This window comes from Balearica regulorum, chromosome 7, assembly GCF_011004875.1.
Source record: "Balearica regulorum gibbericeps isolate bBalReg1 chromosome 7, bBalReg1.pri, whole genome shotgun sequence".
NCBI classification, from domain to species: Eukaryota; Metazoa; Chordata; class Aves; order Gruiformes; family Gruidae; genus Balearica; species Balearica regulorum.
In genome coordinates, this window is record NC_046190.1 from 30,567,036 (window position 1) to 30,588,727 (window position 21,692).

Sequence of the window (21,692 nt, forward strand, 5' to 3'; positions counted from 1 at the left end):
GCTCTGATCTAACAGGTCAGTGCCCATCATGTTTCTTTAATTACCTTCTAGCCGTTCGTTACACCTAGAAGTTGTCAGGATAGAATTTTCAAGCTCGGGTGTAAGCAGAATAAACAGCAAAGAACAAATGCAAACTGAGCTCAAAGTGACTTTCATGTTCCTTCAGAAAGCCTCCTTTTTTTTCCCCAATTTCCCCCATGCACTGTCTCTTGAACATGGGGAAATATTTAAAAAGTGAAACCTCTGTTTTTCAGCCCTGAGAGACAGAAAGCTGGCCTACCTAGGCTATTGACTTCAGAAATACAATTTTCATTATTCCCTGTCTTTTACATCACGATCTAAGGCCCCTACAGTCCTGAGATCCTTGTATTTTAACATCACACCTTTACAGGAAGAGTTCATCGGTTTGGAAGGATCAACGTCTAAAATATGCACATGAAACTGACAAAACAAAAAACGTGTTCAAACACTTCTTTTATTAGTTAAAAAAAAAAAAAAAAAAAGAATATTTCCACGATACCTAGAGATCCCAAGTGCCAGTGCAGATGGACGCAAGACACAGCTCAGTGAGTCCGACCAGAACGCGCAAAGCGAACGGGTCAGGAAGCCAGGAGGGAGGTGGGGAGGGAGACACGCACCCCGGTGCACGGCTGCACTTTACTTACAATCAGAGGGGTCTGGCTCACACATATTGCACGATTGGTTTATGAGGCAAGTGAAAGACTACAGAGCTGAATGTAGTTAGGCTATGGAGAGCGGGATTTTCCTGTTGTAGTGTCAGCTAATAGTTCCATGTATGCTCTTGGAATGCTCTCTCTTGAGCTAGAAGTCCCTAAGTTGATTAGTTGCCTTCATTTTCACCCTGTGAGAGAAGTAAGACAGGAAAATAGTTAAATATTTCCAGTGGAAAACATATATAAATAAAATTAGGAGAAACATCAATGCTGGTAGTCACCACATAAAAACCCCATAAACAACTGCATAACAAAAAGGACCGTATGTGGTGCAGAAAATAAAGGAATTATCCCTTCCTTCTGGGAGCCAGACAGACTCCCGCCGTAAGTCAGACCTCCGGGGAAAACGAGGATGTGACTTCACTTGTGGTTGAGGTCTGTGCTTTCCGCTGCCAGGTCTGCCTCCCGCTCCGACATGCAGCCCGACGTTAGCACTTGTGCAGCCATGAAGTGAGTCGGATTAGCAGGGTTCATTTTTGGGACCGGCACCAGGAGGGCGATGGCTGGCAGAAGGTGGTAGGCGCAAGCTGAGACTTTTGGGAGCTTCACGCACCGTGAAAACAGTCTGAGCTTCGGGGAAGCTGAAAAATGGGGAGGTTGGGTGCAGACAATACTGCGGGGCTTGTGGAATGGGCAGCCAAAGGCCTTAGGACTGAAAATGTAAAGGAAATACCACACAAAAAGTGTCTGACCATTTAAAGCATCCATGCTGAACAATAAGAGGTCGTCCTCCCTCGTTCAAGAGCTGAAACTGGCCCAGAGGCTGACATTTGACCCAGGACAAAAGGACAGTGCAGGTAGAATAGATCAAAAATTAAAAGAACTTATAGAAAAATCTAACCTGTCCTCGAAAGATCTATAGAAAAATCTAACCCGTTATCTAAAGCTCTTCTAAAGCATGGCTACAACCAGGAAGAAGTTATTCCGTGTGATGATGAAACCATAGCAAAGCATTAACTATTATACGTGCATTTACACCCCAAAATCAGCCCAAATCAGACAGCAGTTTACAATCTGCACAATGTGTCACTCACGGCAAATTCTTTGTCCCAAAAAAGGAAGTGGCAAAAGCGAGAACCAAAATGCTCAATTTTGTCAAATAACTCAGGAAAGTGGGAATATCGATGGGCTCCGTGCGCGGCAGAGCCGTAACCACAGAAAGCAAAGGGGAGATTGTCCCGGGGAAAACCAGTCACCCAGAAAAAGCCCACGTGCGGTCTGGAGACCCCAGGGACCCCGGGGAAGTCAGGACCGTGGCATCACCTTACCTCTCCGCCGCCGCCTGTGCTTGCTGCCGGGGCCCCCTCTCCCGCCACCCCCGGCTGCTCGGGCAGCTGCGGCGCTGCCAGGTCCTCCTGCCAAGTCACAAGAGAGACGTTTGTCCTTAATGCCACACGCAGAGTCATCACCCTAATCTTAGACAGACTATTTGAGCAGTCTGTGTGAAATGGGTTTGAGTGTTACACAGGCAAATAAAATACCAGGTTTAATAGACGGCAAACATTGCGCAAAATCAATTTTTTGTGCAGCTCGTTAGAGCAGATGTCTATGAAAAAGTAATTAAATTTCTTACAGCTTGGTTTAGGGTCTTTTTCATACAGAAAATCAGTTCTTTTTCTGAAGTTTTATTTCCTGTCATCAAGACCAGAGTTTTGGCTCCCTCAATATGAAGAAATTGGGGAGGAACAAATAAATTTACCTGGAGTAAGAAAGATTACGCCTAGCCTTTCCCTAACCACTCATTGCATAGACTAATACTAATTTCAGATACAGCAGTATTGTGATGGCATTAACGTCATGCCTCAGATAAAATATCATTGCCAAATGAAAAGCTTTCCTTCGTGTTTGAAGTCCAAGCATTTTCATCAACACTTTGGGCTCTTTTAGCTACGTCCCCACATCTTTCAGCTACCTTCCTATTCAAAGAAAGAGAGAAAAGATGTATTATTACTAGGCAATTACTTTACACATGATTTTTTCACATGGGAAGGGGGAGACAAAAATCCTGAACATACTGGATGTGCACAGGGGATGGAGAGAAACCAGAAATTCACCTTTGTGGAATCAGCCGGCAAGAACAGGAGGAAGCAGAAATAGCAGGACCTCTATAGTCCAGCCCCAAATCACCAGGGAACTCTGCTAAAATTACAATGCTTCTTTGTTTCCTCTGAGCACGTGTGCCCAGCACCATCCCTAAATTTTCACTGTCTTTTCCCATATGAAGTCAGAGTCACCAGGGAAGGAACCTGACAGACGTATATTACCTAAAGGAAAAGTCAACTTTGCACAGAAGGGAGACATATCATTTGAATTTCAGGATTTTGGAAGCATGAGGCTTTAAAACACTTTACGTGCATGTAGGACCATATAAGAAGGACTACACCCTACAACTTAACAGCGCACATTAGGTCAAAGCACGTAAACAGCCTCAAATTGTATTTTAAAGCTTTACAAGCAGTTTTTCTGGCTGTTAGGTGGAAATAAAAGAAACGAGATTCCTGTGATGCAAGCCAATGACAAGGCAGAGGTTCATAGCTCTTTTGCAGGTGGGGTTACCAGCTGCCGTGAGAAATTGTGAAGGTGGAACAAAGGCAACGGCCCGAGGCGCTGAGCTGCCCCAGGAAAACTGGGGGACAGCTGACAGGAACACAGGGACAAGTGCAGTACACCCCATCTTTCTACAGGGCACGACCACCTACGCTTCCTGCGGGCAGGGAGCTCAGCTCTGGCAGAGGTGGAAACAGCCACGGAAAAGGGGATGCCTTCCTTAGGATATCGCATCTGAGAGCGATGGGTGGGCTGAAGAATCCCCGTTCGGCTGTTGTGCTGCTTATTACATGCCTTAAATTGTACTTTTTGCCAAGACTCTGCTCCAGAAGGATAAAAGTGACTCATCCATCTATTTTTAGAAAGGGAAGCAACCATGTTTCTGGAGAGCGTTTCTAAACTGTAGTGGAGGAACCAGCACAATCACAGGATGAAGAGGTGTCAGGCCGTGTTAGGGACGTCGCCTCACAGCCTTTTTCTCACGCGCTTCCCACCCTGCCCAGAATAGCGAGCGTGAGATGAGGAAGGGCTGCATTCTTCAGCTGGGCGTCAGCTGGCTGGGGATTTCAGTGACTAGTCAGGAAAACAATATATAGAGGAGAACCATGTGGTGTAAGGGGCTTCACTTGGGATGAAGAGCCAGAAATTCCTGGGTACCAACCCCAGCTGTAACAGCGAGTCACAGCGTGATGCAGGCAAGAGAGCAACGGTGAAAATCCAGCTTCAGTAGAGGACACCAAGAACTTAGCCATGCCTTTCAGTGTTCATCTCCTCATTAAAAGGCACAAAATGTTCTAAGGGAAAGACATGTTGCAACCTTGAAGCAATTAGTAGTGCTCCTCCTATTCTTAAATGGCAAGCGGATTTTTTTCCCTCTCAAATTGTTTTGTCTTAGAAAAAGTATTTAAAATGGGGAGAAAAAAAAAAGGATTTAGTGTGTTATGGGCTGTTTTCTTCTATTTTTTTGGGGGGGGAGAAGGTTGAATCTTTTTGGCTAGAAAAGAGAGAAAAATGAAGTAGCTTAACATAATAGTCAAGTGAAACAAGACCTTAGAATTCATTACAGGAATACCACACAAATTTTTAAATATTTTATACGTATATAAATATATTTGTATACAGAATATATATACTATAGAAGGTTTATATATATAAAATACAATCTTTCTCTGAGGTTATGAAACATAGTTACATGTTCAGGTATCACTTAATGGAAAACTCAACCAACTAGGATTTGCCATTTATTATAGGCTTCAGGGTTCATATATTTTAATATGTTTTTAAAAAACAGATTTTGAAAGTCCATAGATTTTGGAAAAAAAAAAAATTAACTACAATTTAATTCTTCAGATTTCTCTGTTTCACGGGTTCTATGAAATTCCCTTTTTCAGCTCAGTGACCGTGCTGTACATTTCACTGGCTGAGTCCATACATGAAATGGAATTTATATTTTTATCCATATTATGTATAGGCCAGTGGGGTTTTTTTGCCATCTCCGCAAATTCTGAGATAAACAACCTTATCTAACAGAGAAAGCATGCAGAGTCTAAATGCTGGATGCTGGAACATTACTCATCAAAATCTCAACAAATTCAGGGGGAAGAAGGTTTTCTTTTTTTATTATTACTATTCTAAGGCTATAAAAGCAGAGAGGTTCACTGGCAACTGCTACAAATTTAACAGCCCACAATGGGACATGGATCGCATAAAGGTGGAGAAACGTTCAGCCTCCTGTAGTGCTCTTGACCTTGGGCGTTGGAGGAAAAGCAATGCTACTTGGCTGTATCCCCACACCACTCCCTTGTAATCCCTCAGGCAGCCTGACGGGTCCTATGGACGGGCTGTCCTGGATGGCTTTTGGGCGGAATGTGCTCAGAGTGATGCTGACAGCTCTGACTAGGAGGTCAACCCGTGATTGAAGTGAGTGGACCCACTGACAGGACAGACAGTTGGGCACACAGGGTTCCTGTCTTACCCTACAAATCCAGGTGAGCTCCTGGGGTAGATCTGTTTTCATCCAGCTCACAGCCAGACTCTCTCAGGGTTTTCTGGGGCTGCTTATACAAATAATACATATTTAATAATGTTTACATTATTATCCCACAGGATTACTGGGGCACAGCCTTTAGCCATGCAGCACACACACAGTCTCATAGACTTTAAGGCTTCACCAGCGCCCCTAACCCAACTATTCTGCCCATGAAAAATGTACACCTGGATGCACTAACGAGGCTGAGAGGGAAGCACAGAAACAGTGCCTGCAGGCAGAGTACCCCACCCCACGCTACTTTTGCAGTCTGTCTCCCCTGCTCCATGGGACGCTGAAGGATACCACGGGGATGCATCACTGCATCAGCGAAGTACAATGAAGCTTGAATACAAAAGGGAAGAGTTTTGACTATTTATTCTACTTAATTGCAACGTAGTTTGGCTGCTGCTTTCCCTGCTCCTCCTACTTAGCAGCTCTGCTCTCAGTGGCCTCTCAGATGCCCTTGGTTGCTCTCTCCTAGTGGCACTCACCCTGCCCAAACTAACTTAAACAGGGAGGTCACTCATCAGTTTCTGCTTCTAATTGCCTCGGTGCGACTGTCTTAGTGTCAGTGGCATTGCAGGGTTTAAGTGAAGAGAATTAAGGCCATGAACGTCAACCGTTTGTATTCAAAATGTGCAGTGGTTATGAAAGCGATAAGCTGCGGTACGGGTATGGTACACGTGCGCTAGATCAAACAGAGAGAAACGATGTGATCCAACGAACATGCCCGGTGGTTGCACATAACTGACAACTGCTCAAATAATTAATGGAGTGGAATAAAATAAAAAGATCAAACCCAATTCAAAATGACAGAGCAGCGAACTGACAACTAAACCATATAAAAACTGACAGAGCAAATAGATCTAAAGGGAAGATCTAGGTGGAAGGTGTAGGGAAGCATCAGCTACTGGGGAAATTCCTCCAGTCCCCGAGGGACATTTTGTGAGGGGGGTGTGTGTGTGTACGTACACGCGTTTGTTCCCAACCACATGGTGTCTGCAATGCAGCAAACTTTGCGCTGTGTCATGCAGACAAAGAATTAATCCTCTTCTAAGACAGGGATATTTAGTGGGTGGTTATCTCACTGAAATCCCTTAATGTCCACCCCAGCGACTGGGATGGGTGCAGAGCCACAGACAAAACACATTATTGATGGGTGTCATTCCTTTGCATATCAGAAAAATTGTGAAGGGTTTATAGTTTTATAACTTAGATATTTTTTACTTAATACTTAAAACAGTCCTCCAAAACAGTCAATACTTTCTTGTAGTCAGTTAGTGACCAGGACTGTGCCAAAGCCCTACGAGGCAATGCCAACGCTACTCGAGGTTGCTCTTGTCTGGCGCTTGGCATCCCTCCGTAGGCGTAGAGTTACTGCAGCCCCATTTCCTTCTGCCCGGCTCCAAGGCAGGCTGCCAACCGCCCCATGTGTGTCCACATTTCAGTGCCTGCTGTGCTCCTCAAAGAGCTGAATTCTTCCAACATGACACACTCCCCATGGCCAAAGTTGCCATCTGATATGCCCACATAGCTCAACCACCCTGTGGCTGCTGCCCTGAGCAAATCTTAATCCAGAATCCTTAGAGTTTCCCACTCCTTGCTAGTATGTGTCTGTCACTGATCCCAGCTGTCAAGTGCACAGATTAAATGTCAACGAGCTCTCCATAATTGATATTAATATTGGGAACGCTGAGCTGGGGACATGCCTTCTAGGCCACTCGTCTCCCCAGATTCAGGTCATCCTGCAGCGCTGCTCAGTCCTCACCATGCATTCACCCAGATCCCCTGGTGCTTTAACCAACCCCTCTCTAAAGTCAGCAGGGAACAACACTGGAGATAGTTGAAAACATAAATAATACATTAGCAACTGCTCTTTGCAATTAGAAAGGAGGAGGACTGGATGGAGCATGAACAATCTCAGGACTGGAAGCAAAAGTTCTCTCAAACTTCAGGGGCTGGAACACTTGTCTATAATTTCAGGATTGCAAGGCTTTAACAGTAGGTATTAATTTTTTTAAACATCTAACTGCTATATCTTATCACTCTCCTTAGTGTATCTCCAGTGGGGGTCTCAAATGCGTTACAGTGCCCAGCGCTGCTCCGGGCAGCCGCTGGCTGTATTTCCGTTAGCAAATTGTGCAGCACAATAGGAGCAGACCTGGAGAGAAAACAGCTGGTGCCCAGAGCCCAGCACAACCCCTCGACTCCTTTCAGAGGTTTCCCACTGGGGCAGCTCTGGCCCCATGGCCATTAACCATTAGCACTTGGGATGCACTCAGTGTGCGTATGGTGCTCAATCTTCCACGTCACTGCTATCCAAAAGGTGTCTAGCGGATGTAACTGAAGTATGGTGAGTGAGGATGACTACAAGATTTGCACTCCTAAACTAAGCTGAACTAAATCAGTAGAGTAGATGACCCCTCTCTCACGGAAACAAACACCTTTGCTGAATTTCTTTCTCCTATGACTCCTTTTGCCTTGCTTTTCTCCTCCTGCTTTCATTCTGCTGCCTACCTCTGCTATTTGGCGTGACACCATGATATTATATCCAAAGCAGTTTCCTGGCTCCCTCATTTAGTTTGCCCTTCGGCATGTTACACATCCCACTTTTTTTTCTTCTTAATCAATGCCCATCTTAACTCTAAGCAGGTGGACATTGACAGAAGACACCAGAATGACAGTTCAGATGCTTAATTCCTTAACCCTCTGGAAAACTCATGGCTTTAGTATATTGCCTGCAGTCTGCATCATCCTGAACCATCACGAGGGTGAAGGAATCGCTGATTTTCTAAGGGACTACCTGCACAAGGATGGAAACAGATAACATCGACTGGTTTGAGCTCTGAAATTATCACCTGTAAGTTATAGCTTGTCAGTCTTTGAGGGGGGCTCTCACTTAGGACAAAAGGGGAAGAGGATTGCTGCTGCTCACTCCTGGCCAGAAGGTGAGACAGTTAGGTATCTGCAGGACAGATTCCTACCATCAGCAAATTCCTAGCTCTCCTGGGTCAAGCACGCCGAGCCTGGTCAGTCAAAAGGTAAGAGGGAGTAGTCTGGCCTTATGGAATTAGGAATCACTGGTTGCATTCCTGCAGCCTAACTGCTGTTTTCTGGGACGAGAGATTAATCTTATCCCAAGGGCTTAGCAGAACTTCTGTATCTGCCCTTTTCACATGCTTTCAGGAGGACATTCTGCGTCACTCATAGCTGCTGTTCTCCTCTTTTGTTAGGCTATTCTCTCTGGATTATATGGTGTGTAGAAGTTTTGTTTCACATCACAATGTATTTACGTGCAGGTCAGGAAATTCATCAGCCAACTGTCTGAACAATTAAAATAATTTTGGCCAGCCTTGCTTTGCTTTGATTCTGGGCTTGGGTTTGTTGTGACTCATCTAGCTCATGTCGCTATCAATGCTATTGACCACAGCCCTGTGAGGAGGGGACACGCAGCCGGGCTTACCAAAGAGCTGCCAAATATTAGCCTCATGTACTGTAAAAATGGTTGCTGCTTGTTACCACCCGGTGAAAGCATCTTCTCTAATGATCAATTTTGGCTTCATCTAGGGAGCTGTTCTGCTCCTTCACATGCCCCTTAATCCCCTCACTTGAAGCAACCTTGTTTGTCAAAAGAGGCTGGAGGACAGGAGACACCTTGTCTGAATCTGGCTTAATCCGTGCACAATTTGGGTCACGTGGCCTTCATCAACAAGAGCTTGGTTGTTGTCAAAACCAGCACAAAGCAGAGCAGGAGGGCCAGGCTCTCTGCTGGGATGGGCTTTGCCTGAATTGCTGCTGCCCTCTGCTGCCTGCAGAGCTGCCGGGGCCGCACGCTGACGCCGGGTGCGAGGGCAAGCGCTGAGCCCCTCCGCCTTCACACCCAGCACGGCCCGGAGCTCTGACTCCGGCCAGATGCTCATGGCGGCCTGGCCGCAATTCTACTCGAGTCCCTGGAAAAAATGCTTTTCTACATTCGTAAGAAAACAGGGAGCCGGACTCTTGCCAGCAGTGCCCACTGATGGGACATGGGACAATGGGCACAAATTGATTAACGTGTCCATCCAAACACAAGAAAACACATATTTTTTTCCTGTGAGGGCGGTCAAATGCTGGCACAGGTTTCCCAGAGAGGTTGTGGAGTCTCCAGCCGTGGAGATGTTCAAAACCCAACCAGACAGAGTCCTGAGCAACCTGCTGTCTTTGACCCTAAGGGGGTCGGACCAGATGATCTCAAGAGGTCCCTTCCAAACTAAACAATTCTGTGATTATATATAAAGTATTATACAATAATATTAAGCATTCTATAAGAGCAGATACTGCAGAAAGCCTCTCATCAAATAGGTAAAACCATCAACCGTAAACGTTTGCAGATATTTTAAGTGTAATCCAAAGACAATTCTTCTGTCCTACACATTACTGAAGAAGCAAACATACCTTTTTTACAACTCCTGTAGTGGCCACGATGGTCTCTGCTCCTTCTACAGTCTTGTTTGCCACTGTGTTCACGCTGGCTACTACTGCTTCTCCCACCACATTGGCCTGCTCTTTGGTCTTCTCAGCAACTGGGATTTCAACAAAAGCAGAAAGTCAATGAGGTAGGCGCTGCCAAAAAGCTGCCAAATCCACTGGGACCGATCGCAAATGATTGCGTCAAGGTAAGAGAAAAAATCAGCCCTGGTACAGTCCTTATGTGGATTTTTTTATATGAGATCACATCTGAATTTAGATCATGTATATGAGGGTTTTGTCTGACTCAAAATGCTGCTCAGAGAGCAGCATTGCAGCCTGTCAGTCTTTGTGGGCAATTGGAGAACGAAAAAATCACTGTAAGATACTAAGAGACAATTGTACAAATAAGGTATTTTGCCTTGCAGACTGTGTATGACCTCTCTCCAGGTAACTTCTGTTTGATTTAATAAACCTGGGTAGGGGGGAGAATAAAAAAAAAAAATAAAAAGAGTAATTCAGTCATGAAATTCTCTAGGGAAAGGATCCATAAATCTCTCTTCAAGGCAGTTCAGATGTCTGCCCTGCCTTGGAGCTTGGGATACCTAGAAGGATCCCTTAGGGTCCCTGACTCTGTGACTGCCTGACAGGAGTCTCCCAAAGACCACAGTTTTGGCCCAACAGGACCCGATGTAAGTAAATCCTCTCAGCATGCTGGGCAGAACTCTTGACATTGTGAAATGTCTAAATGGCTGTGAATCATCTGAGTTTGCCAAGTGACAGTTGTTAGATTTTTTTTTTGACCTGCTTTACTGATTAAATATTTTCTCCCATCCACGTGGACTGCAAATGCTAGACCCTGAACTGTCGCTCCTGGCAAGCATCCTCCATTCATCAAATGGAAGGTCACGCAGACCAGTGGTGTCCCCCAGAGCCTTTCCATTTGGCAGGAATGATGGCCTTATCATGAGGTCCAGCAACACATCACAGATTTCCACATCCCTCTCGGGACTGTGCCCTTACCTGAGGTCACACTTTGCACTACACCTTCCTTGGTTTTGGTACCTGTGAAAGGAAACACACGATTCATCAGTGCTACCTGGTGAAGAACCTCCTGGTTTCTGGACATGGACGGCTTTTTGTTCTTAGGAGGCACACTGGGGAGCCGTGGTGCTGCTGGTGCCTCCTGCTAAGACATGAGCCGTTCACACAGCCAGCAGAAGCGACCAGCTTCCTTCCCCAATAAAGTCAATGAGTACCTTTGTGTCAGGAGTTGGATAACTTCAACCGCAAATTGTCTGGAGATGCCTAGATCTGAAAAATCTTGATAATACTATGCTGAAGTATGAAAAATTGTCCCTGGAATATTTCCAAAATAAATAAAAAAAACATACAAAAAACCAACCAGTCGAGTGGAGGTAAATCAATGTTAAGCTAATTGTAAAAAAATGAATGTATATTAAGTCACCTGGTAAAATCTCATCTACTTCAGTCTTTCAAAACAAGGATTCACACCCGTGACTCTCTCCTGCCTTTCAGCAGGATACTTGGCTGCAGTGGTCATTTAAAGCTTCATTCTATACCTCTAATAAAGACTCTGAAGAAACTTGAGGCTGAATTTACAGAACAACCACTCACTCACTACACACCTACTTACTAGGTTCCCATTTCGGTGCCACAGCCTAGGCTGTAAGTGCCTGCTCACAGCAATACGCTGAATGCAGAAGGTTTTATCTCAAATTACGAAAGTACACCATATGTATGCTTACATTGTAATTTATCTCGCTGTTCTCAAGGCAGAAAAACTAACAGGATGTGAGGGCATTCAGTTTGCAACACAAGTAGCCCTTAAGGAATAATTAACCTCTGCAGTTTTCCACCAAGCTTGAACTGACCTGCTATACATCCCTTCTATTCGTATACTGCAGCACGTATGTTCAATCATACAGTAGACGGGCAGCTCCCACAGTAACTAGATGCTTCTTCACATTACAAAAATAAAGGATCAAATTTATCTCTGTTGGAAGTTAAATAAACATGTGCCAAAAGGCTTCACTGGCCCCACTTTACTGTAGTTTGTAAATCATCTGCGCCTATACAGGCTCTTTTCAAGTTTCCCATACTGATACAACAAAAGGATTGTTATGGGCAACTGTCAAAATGACAGAAATAGAGTGCCGGGCAGATCTTTAACTCCAGAGGTACTGGGGCATCCACGGGTGTGGTGGGAGAAATCAGCTACAAACCGCACCTCGGTCTCAGTACCGGCCTGAGAAGCAAAACAGGTGCAGTGCCCCGATAACAACCGATCCAGCCCAGCGCTGTTCTGCCTGATACACGTTACGCATTATTGAATGCAATTCTCAATTGTCGAGTTATTTTGGTGGTGGCAATGGTTGCCTGGGGCAGAAGAAAGCTCTTCTACTACAACACGCCCCCAACGTTTCACTCCACTCTCCCAAACCGTGTTAAAACCAAAGAGATGAAATCTTTGTACTTTATACTTGTTACTGCTGTAAACTGCAATTCCTAATGATGCATATGGCGCGTGTGCATTGCTGTAAACTGGATTTAATAACGACGTGCATGATAAAACAATGTGCACAGAAGCACAGCAGTGAGCAGAGCAGATGCAAGTGCCAAGCCATGAACGTGAGCTCCTGAACGGGCCGAACGCACGCAGTTCCTTTCAGTCGCCACCCTGCTTCAGTTTCTCTCCCAGCACCGTTCCAATAAAAGACTGCCACGGTATTGATTTGACATACAAGATGATCTTACATCAGACACAGATGTTCAAGCTTAGCTCTTCCTTGCTGTTTTTTGGTCAAAGAGCAGTTGTTCGGTAAGCAAAGTATATAATTTGCTGTACTAGCCTTGCATACATTTCAGTTTTGTGGTAAACATGCTTAGTGAGACAAGAGCTGTATTTCAGTGGAATTTTTTTACCAGACTTTTGATTTAAGATCACTATCTGGGCTCAGTTCTTTTGCTGGGGGGAGTGGGTGGGTGCCGTATTTTGTGATGGAAAATAATTCCAGAAAGGAGGAACGCAGGTAGAAGAAAAATAGCTGAATGCATTTCACAACAGAAGCAATGGCAGCGGGAAGTGCCACCACCGCATCTTGGGGAGAGCTCGCCTCATCTTCCTAACCCCGTCATCTCCCGACCACACCCAATGACTCAGGCTCAGCATCCATTACGCATCACATGAAATCTGACCTTCCGGCGTATACCCTTGCCAGCAACCCGCATCTGTTGGATCAGAAAGCAATCACCTGATGCTCAATCTCATTTCGCTCATTAGTCCTTGCCTGCAGCTTGTGTACACAGAATTAAAAGTTCATGCATTCTACCTCTTCTGAGTGCTGTGAGTCATCTGTAAGAGCTTTGGAATCGCAAGGGTGCGACCGAGATGGTGGAGCGCTGTGCAGTGGGAAAAGGTTTTTAGTAGAAAAGGATATTATGATGTGTTTTAAGTCCTGCAGGAGTTCGTGCTGGAGCCACTTTAAGTAGAGCTTGGTGCATTGGGGCTTTCTGCGACATGCATGATCAAAAGCTGGTCTGGAAAACTAGAAGTGTATTCTCTGTTGAGGCTTCCTGAATTGTAGTATTAAACAGTACTAATGACCTTATACTCAATACTCTGATGCAGCTTTGCATTAACTTCATTAATTAGCTTCAGCATCACTTATCGCCCTATTTAAACCAAATAAAAAGACAGCCCATTGAATCAAATTCTGGATTAACTGTGCAAGAACTGACAACCACTTCAGTGTACACAGTGGCTGTTGCAATTTGGAGAGCAGACAGTGATTTTACTAAGCAATAAGCAGACAGTGATTTTACTTCTCTCCCCTACACGTTCAGCAAGCCATGTGGTGGGCAGGAGCACCCCACAGTTGTGACTCCCCCGGCGATGGCAGCATCTCTAACCAGCTATGAACCGCATTGCGGTGCTAGCACGGGAGGGAGGCACCTCGGGCTCTGGCAAGGGTTGTGGGAACTGAACCTGCGTGGCTTGGGGAGGAGAAACGAGGTGGCCGCAGAGCCCTGGTGACAATGTCCGCTCCAGGCAGGTGCCTCTGAATGAGCGCTGTTTTTTTTCTCCTGGGGTGGCAGCAGCAAGTGACTCACCAGATGTGGTGGTTGTGCCCAGACGGCTGGAATCCTCCTTAGAGAGTCAGCGATGAGTTAACAAACCTGAATAAAAGTCAAGGATACACTTCTTCCACCCTAGGCATTGGGGTTTTTCCCCCCTTTCCTGAATTTCTGAAAAGACCCTCAAGCTTTTATACAAGTATTATTTTCTCCTAGCATCCAAAAATTCAGGTTGCATCGCCTAACACTCCAGACCAAGCTGCTAGGATAGGGCTCTGCAAAGGAAGGAGCAGGGAAGGAACAGTTCAGGTCTCTGATTAACCCGTCACGCAGCACACAGTGAGAAAAGGCAGCACATACAAAATACTAATCATTCCATATACCTGGCCTCCACCTTCTCTGCTTTTTTAAAAATAAATTCTCTGAGCTAATCAGCATCCGGCCTTTACTTTTCCTGCCTCCGAAAGACTGAATATTCCCCAAAGGGCTGAGCACTCCCCAGCGTGCAACAGGAATGGAACCAGCCCCAAGGCAAAGCACTACCCAGTGCATGACAGGGCAGGAACCGGTGGTATATCAAAAAATGCAACAAATCAAAACAAAAAAACAAAAGGAGAAAGCACTTCATCTTCACCTTGATCCTTATTTGATCCTTATTCAGAAATTTAGGTTTTAAGAAGGCTTTTAGAAAACTTTATTGAAAAGGTTAGAATCTCATAAGCAGACTCTGTACCTCATAGTTGTACAAAAATGAAAACCAGGTCTCAGTATGGAGATGTACACATGGATATGTACAACATGACTGAACAGAGATGTGAGGAATTACGTATAAAAATTTGGAATAATCCTTGCCGACATTGATCAAATCAGGAAGCAGCCGGAGCAGTAGGGATGCCACAATTTGACACCTAGACGTGATGTTTCACAGGCTGGTGTTTCAGTTACTGTGGTTAGTTTAATTATTTACAGGGATGCTGTTTACCTTTTTTCTTGCAAGTCAGCTTCAAACTGAAATGCGAACTGTTACATATGTTCATTTACAGCATGCCAATAGTTGTGTTGAAAATTTTGGGATGAAGACATTCCCAGATCCGCTACACAGAAAATTTGTATTTAATTTGTAATGTACAAATATATACCTGTAGCTATTGTTAATATAGCTGTTTTAAATATAGTAACTACATAGAGCTGTGGATGTTGCAGCACGACAGCAGGAAGAGCCTGCACGTAAACTTTCCTACTAAAAAAACCAAACCCCTCTCTCTCACATCTAGCAAACATAAAAAGCTGTGTGAGGTGCAGCAATCAGCACCAAGGTAATCAGTCTTGGGAACATAAGACTGCGTAAATTTTATAATTCCTGGAATATCTGACCATCCAGCCATATAATTATATGCACTAGATAGGGGAGATAGCGGGTTTCAAAGGTGACCTTGAAGGGGAGGTTTCTGAAGCAGCACATTAACTGAGAGAGGTCTCTAGCAGGACATCAGACATGCTGATTTCCAGATCCTATCCTTTGGGCAAAGTGAACTGGGAGTCTCTTGTACAGCAAGATTAATGTGTGCAAGGGAACGAAACAGGTCGGTGAACAAGAGAAGGATTTCAGGATAAAATGGTATGTGCGGTGGGGAAACAGATGCATCCTGCAATCCCCACCCAATAACACTGCTGGCCCCTCTCGGGGACCTCCTCAGCATGTCTCTTGCAGCGTGGAGGTGAGGTGGAGATCAGCAGTGCTCGGATGGTTGGAGAGTGAGTGACTCACCCCGCAAACAATCAGTGAACAGTCATAACAGAAACCTTCCACCTGGGCATCTGCTCCTTCACATTGCACTAGTTCTGCCTCCCCTGAAGTAACGGTCATTTCTAAGCCTAAATTGCAGTTGGGGAAACTGAGGCACAAGGAGGATGTGGCACCCCAGGCTTACTGAGCTGAGGATGTTATCCCGACCTCCTGCTGTTCACTTCCAAGCTTTAGCCACAATATAATTTCCTCAGACTTTCTCAGAGATGACCTATGCAGCAGTTCATGCTCAAATACAGATTGAAAATAGTTCTCTCTTACCCACATACATCACCCCTTCTTTAGTCTTCTCTGCAGCCTCCGTCACTCCCTGCTTGGTCTTTTCTGCAGCAGCCACCACACCTTCTTTAGCAATAGAGAAACCTTTCTTAAAGACATCCATCCTTGTTGCTTGCGAGGGTATTACCTGGACGATCTGAGTGAGGGACAGCAGCAAAAAGCACCTCAAGCCCGGGACTGCAATATGCAGCCTGACCCTCGGCGGATGCTCGGTTTCTCTGCCAGTCTCTGCCTTTGCTCTTACTCCTCCGGTGGACGAAGGCAGTGTGGCAAACCTCGCAGCCCTTGCTGTCTCTTGTTGATGAAGTGCGCTGCAGTGTAGCCAATGCCTGCAAACAGCTGATACTGAAATATTAATGATATGGATCTGCTTGGGAAGATTTAAGAAGGGAGGGGGAGAGGAGGAGGACGACGACATTGGTGGGTAAGGGACCATCTGGAAAATTTCCAGACAGATAAAGCTTTTAAAATATGCTGCAATGCTCTCACTCAAGGATGCTCTCATGTGAGGAGGAAGACTTTTTATCTAAAGAGCTGAGTTCCTGAAAGGGCATCTCCCTGAGGCTGCAGCAGGAGGCAAACACTAGCTTTCCTGGGTTCCCAGAGGGTGGAGAGCATGTAAAGCTGGTAGCGTTTATAGCAAACAAACAGGGTCAGGTTTCTTGGTCTGGCAGTTACCAGAATCCACCCTGCACAAAATGGTAACAAGAATGTTATTTCTAGTAAATGCTGAGAGAAAAGGGGAACCAGCTAAAGCTTGGTGCTCAAGTGAAGGGGGCTGAAAGTCCCACTTGCCATGTTTGTAATTTCTGAAGGCATTTAGTATAAATTATGGTTTTTGCTTGGCTGTACATCCCGCTACAACAGCTCATTTCTGAAAAATCAGATACCTGTTGGGGGAAATCCTGTTTCCTATTTGTTTCTCCGAGTTGCTGTAGACAGAGCTCTGCTCGGCCACTGCAGAGTGAGATGATGTTTTACACTGACGCCATCGCTCACGTCGGAGGTCTGTGCTGCAGAGCACAGCGGGGAGAGAAAATCATCCAGTGGAGAACCGACTGGGGAGATCTTACAGTTTGCACAGAGGATCCAACCAGCCTCAAGGCCTCGCTAGGAAAAATACCAAAACGTACATGCATTAATCACAGTTGGATATCCTAATGTGCTTAAACTCCAGCTAAATTGTTTTCTGAAGTAGATTCCAAGTGGCTCAAATCAGCTATTCTCCCACTAATAAACTGAAATTCAGTGCAAGCACCTGTGAAAGCAACTGCTGGTACAACAAGGTGATTATTTATTTTTTTTATTATTATTTAATGGTTCCATATCTGGAACTACGGAAACCATGCAACATCGGACTCTGAGCACAAACCCTGACCGGCTTTGGCTGCTTTTCCTTACCATGCAAACAGAATATGAAATTCAGAGGTTTAACTGCGTTACGGGAGGGTAGCACATAGTAACATCATGAAGCCGTCCGTAAGCCACTGTTGCCACAAGTTATCAGCCTGGAAGGGCCTAATGGGGAATGACTACACAGAAAAGAAAAAAGTCTGAATAAAAAATGGCATGTCTGTACATACATGCAGATAAGTACGCAAACATAGTTCTTACTATGCAGAAGAATATTTCTTTAGGTTTTGAGAGTGTTTTTTTACTCCATACTAAAACAATTGAAAGACTGTTGAAAAATATCATATAGATTTCTTAATCTTTTCCTTACTTATAAATGAAGAAAAAATTTCCATTTGAATGTAAAGCATCAAACCTCTGACAGATCAGACTAATAAATTTATCAATTGTTAATTAAGAAAAAAAGTGCAAGATTCAGGTGAAGGCCATCACAACATACCAATTATTCTAAGAGCTCTTACTGTCTGTCCTAGACTGCTGCAACAAGGAGTGAAAAAAGGTTTTCTTGCCATCTTTCAAAATTTCCTTTAGGTGGCTGACTGACCACTACCCAAAGTGGACATCTGGTGCTTGTTTCTGCTCCTAGGACATTCTTAAGTTAGAGATATCTGCATCTTATTGCATCATACAACCAGTGGTTTAATCTAGCTGCACTTGGAGTCAGTCGCAAGATCCCCATTGATTTCATTAGGCACGGGGCAGGAGCCTTGTTTTTACTGTGTTTGGTAAAGAGTGAATTTACCGTCTTTGGGAATTGCCACAGGACCCATGTACTCTTTCACTAGGCTTTCAAAGAGCGTTAAAGCAGAGCACAGAGCTTCCCAGGCTTACGGGTTTTACTGGTATGTTCAAGAGAGCACCTAGCCCGATAAAGCTGAGACATGTATTTTGATTTTGTTAAGCTATTGTTCTGTCATTGTGATTTGTCCAACTGAATTCTACATATTTTGCATTGCTATAAAAGGTAAAAAATACATGAAATATCAAGCCATCCTGGGATATGAAACATGAATCATCATCAGATTGAATTAGCTGGTACTTGAGCGGGATACTCCTTTCCTGCGTTCTCCTCTCCCGATGACCTTCAGAAAAAGCTCACAAGAGGCATTTAAATGCCATTGGATCACTCCCAAGGCAGCAGGCAGTTTGCACAGGCATTGTTTTACCTTGAAACCCTTTTAGGAAAGCTCTGGACTCAGGACAAACATCGTAGGTGATCTATATAGGGCAAGCATCGACAGCGGCTCCTGAACGTTTGCCACCCCATGGCAACTGCGGTACCCTATTTCTATTCTGAGCAGAGGATTCAATCCTGATTTGTTGCCAATCCTGCCTCCGGTGAACCTAACAACAGGAGTCAATGTAAGCCAACTGTGGCTTTCAGATTTTGCTAGGATCTCAACTTTGTGCCTGAAAAACAATTTTCCCCTTGTATTAGATAACATAATCAGCAGCTAAAGAGAAGCTCCTCCAACGGGCAATTCAGAGAACCAAAGTTCCCATCTCACCTGGCAGCAACGTCTTTTTCTCTATTATCTACCTTGGTACACTGGTGAGAAGCCAGTTAAGCTAGACATTAAGTTCCCATTTTTTTTAATTGAGTTTAATTCATATTACTTTGTAAACAAATTTGTATCTCACAAACATTCAGCTGATCTGCGTAATACCAAAAGAAAGCCTGGTCTTGATTTGTGCCAAGACAAACCATTCAATGGTGCTCATTTAAAGTCTGAATTCTGGCTGCTCAGGCTTGTCCACTGAGTCTCCCTGGAAGTGTTCAAGGCCAGGCTGGATGGGGCTTTGGGCAACGTGGTCTAGTGGAGGGTGTCCCTGCCCATGGCAAGGGGATGGAACTGGATGATCTTTGAGGTCCCTTCCAACCCAAACCATTCTGTGATTCCATGATTCTCTTGCTGCATAGCACCGTAGTTTCCGGAGAGTCTCTGAAAGGTGCAGTTCTTCATCTCCCATGTGCCTAAACCTCTCTCTGGGTGTTGATGGCTAATATCTGGAAACAGGCTGGTGCAATGCCTGCCAGTAATTCTGGAATATGAGCAAGAGAAGTCGTACTCAAGTCTACCTATTCCCAAAGCACAGACGCAAAGGAAAGAGAACGCAAAGCAGAAACCAAGATTCTCTGTCCTCTACAGCCTGATTTTTTCTTTGTGTCTGCAACAGATTAAACCCGGACTTTATTTAATTTGTGTCTCTACCCTCTTTAATTTTTCCAGTTGCTAGTTACTCTGCATACAAAACCTTAGCCTTGTCCTTTAACGATGAACTTACGCTGGAGACTAACAGCTGACAAAGTCATCTTGCTGGATGAAAGGAGTGGGATTTGGTCATATTCTATTGAAGTATATAAATGGTGTATGATGTGAAAGACAGGTAAGGAAAGGAAAGGCAGACTGCTTTTGTGGCTGGTAAATATCCTTTGTTCGGGACGTTTTTGTATGAGAATAATATTGACAGTAACAGGATCAAACCTTGCTCTATATAAACAGAAATTCTCCCTCTCTCTCTCCATTTATGAAAACTTCAAAATGCTGAAAAGAGAACTGTCTCAGATCATTCATTTTCATGCCCTAACGAAAACAAGCAGTTCTGTCTGACATCCTCTTGGCAAACAGTTTAGGACTTGAATCCCTGCATGTATGCTTGCATAGTTAATGAGCAATTTCCTCTGCCAGCCAGCGAAGGCTGATGGACAAGCCATTTTTAAGGCACACAGAGCGAGCAGAGTGCTGCCAGTACAGCAGTCTTCAGTGACTGATCTCTGCTGTCGAATGCCATTGATAGCATTTGAGCAAACTAATAAAAATATAGTCAGCAAGAATTCATCTTCCTCCTCTGAAGGACAGACCACTGAAAGGAATCGCTTCCTAGTCCAGCAGCTTCTCTCCCAACACTCCTCTCCCCATGCTCCCCTTCCCTAGAACTCCTGCACAGGCACGTGTGTGCATCGGCAGCGGGCAGGGAATGAGACAGCGTTTTCCAGATCTGAAAACCAATGCCTAATGAGAAGTTATCCCCTTGCTGTGCAGCTATCAACAAAACTGACCTATTCATCTTCCCAGACGTAAAATCCTTTCAGTTATTCAGTCTGCTTCAGAGATTTGGAACTGGAATATATGAATCTAAAGGAACAGATGCTTATTAAAATAATTCCAGCTTTTCAAACATTTTTTCCAAGGCTTTCTTTTTTTTTCCCCTTTCAAATATTCAGATGCTGAATTTAAGGCTGTAATATAGATTTAAGAGCATTGTGGAGCAGGCAGTGAATCTGGGAAGATACAAACCAAACAAAAAATGGACTCTATTAATTGAAAATTTAATTTCTAAGGGCTCTTTCTCCAGAGAGAAACCGAGTGGAATAGCCAGTGTGTTTGCTTCCCAAGTACATACAAGCCATTGATCAAGCGTATTGTTTGGCACTGTTCACTGTGCGGCCACCCATCTCTTATCGAAATGTAGCTGCAGGGCTCTGACTCTAAAACAAACAGAAAGGGGCCAAGATGAGATCTGCCATCTTCCGCAGATTATCCAGAAGACGGTGACGCTATTTGACAACTTGATTATGGAATTGCAACTGGGACATTGAATTCTTGGTACAGGCAACACTGGAGGGGGTTAAGAGCTGTGTTTAATGCAAGTGGTTATAACTGCTAGACAAAGCTAGGGTAGTCATGGCAGTTAACTGCAGGATCCCAGGGCATACAGATGAATCTGGTGTAACTGGCAATATCAATTCTTTCAAGACTGAAAACTGTTTGAAGAAGCATTTCTCAGAAATGCTTGGGGGAAAAGTATTTTCATGAATAAGGACACAGGAAAAAAAAGCCACTAATATCTAGGGACCAAGAGTGGATGAACAATATCTGTCCCTTGTAAAATTTAGTTGCCAAAATAGAGTGCAAGTGGGGTGGGTTTTTTCACTAGTTGTTCTGAGAACTACTAGAAAATTCTGAGAAGTATCGAGGCAGCTCCAAACATCTCTGCACTACTATTATCATGTCACTTACGGGGTTTCAAGTATAGATTTGGAGCAACACCTATATTCCAATAATTTTCCAAACTATGTTTTAAATTTGATTTATCTCACCCCTTTCTTCCATTCCAGCAGTGGCACCCAGCTCCATAAGGTATACCAAGCCTAAATTAGGCAACTGAACAGTGAGTAAGTATCTATTGGTATTAGCTGGCGCACAGCTGATCTTCTCATCCAGCAGGTACCTCCTAGAAGAGACTGACCTCAGAAGGCAATGAGCAAATTGTTACAGCACATGACCTTATATGTCTGTTTTCCCTGGTTCCACACTAAAGCACCACCTCAAAAAAA

General features: G+C 44.4%; 1 protein-coding gene across 1 annotated transcript; it reads right to left on the reverse strand.

Annotated features, from left to right (window-relative positions):
- Nucleotides 1-466: 466 nt before the first annotated feature.
- SNCG (synuclein gamma) lies at nt 467-20,520 on the reverse strand. Its single transcript, XM_075758768.1, has 7 exons — nt 20,415-20,520; nt 17,342-17,472; nt 15,923-17,050; nt 10,780-10,821; nt 9,745-9,872; nt 2,003-2,089; nt 467-862 (listed from the first exon to the last, which is right to left on the reverse strand). The coding sequence occupies exons 3-7, from the start codon at nt 16,443-16,445 to the stop codon at nt 842-844; spliced, it is 801 nt and encodes a 266-aa protein (XP_075614883.1). The 5' UTR covers nt 16,446-17,050; nt 17,342-17,472; nt 20,415-20,520; the 3' UTR covers nt 467-841.
- Between the last annotated feature and the right edge of the window lie 1,172 nt (nt 20,521-21,692).

Bases quoted from the DNA above. Each gene is read 5' to 3' on its own strand.
- SNCG (XM_075758768.1), bottom strand. From the start codon at position 16,445: ATGAGAGCATCCTTGAGTGAGAGCATTGCAGCATATTTTAAAAGCTTT. The intron at 10,822-15,922 runs GTAAGAGAGAAC...TTCCTTTCACAG, and splicing joins AGAAGGGGTGATGTATGTGG to GTACCAAAACCAAGGAAGGT. The intron at 9,873-10,779 runs GTAAGGGCACAG...TTGAAATCCCAG, and splicing joins AGTGCAAAGTGTGACCTCAG to TTGCTGAGAAGACCAAAGAG.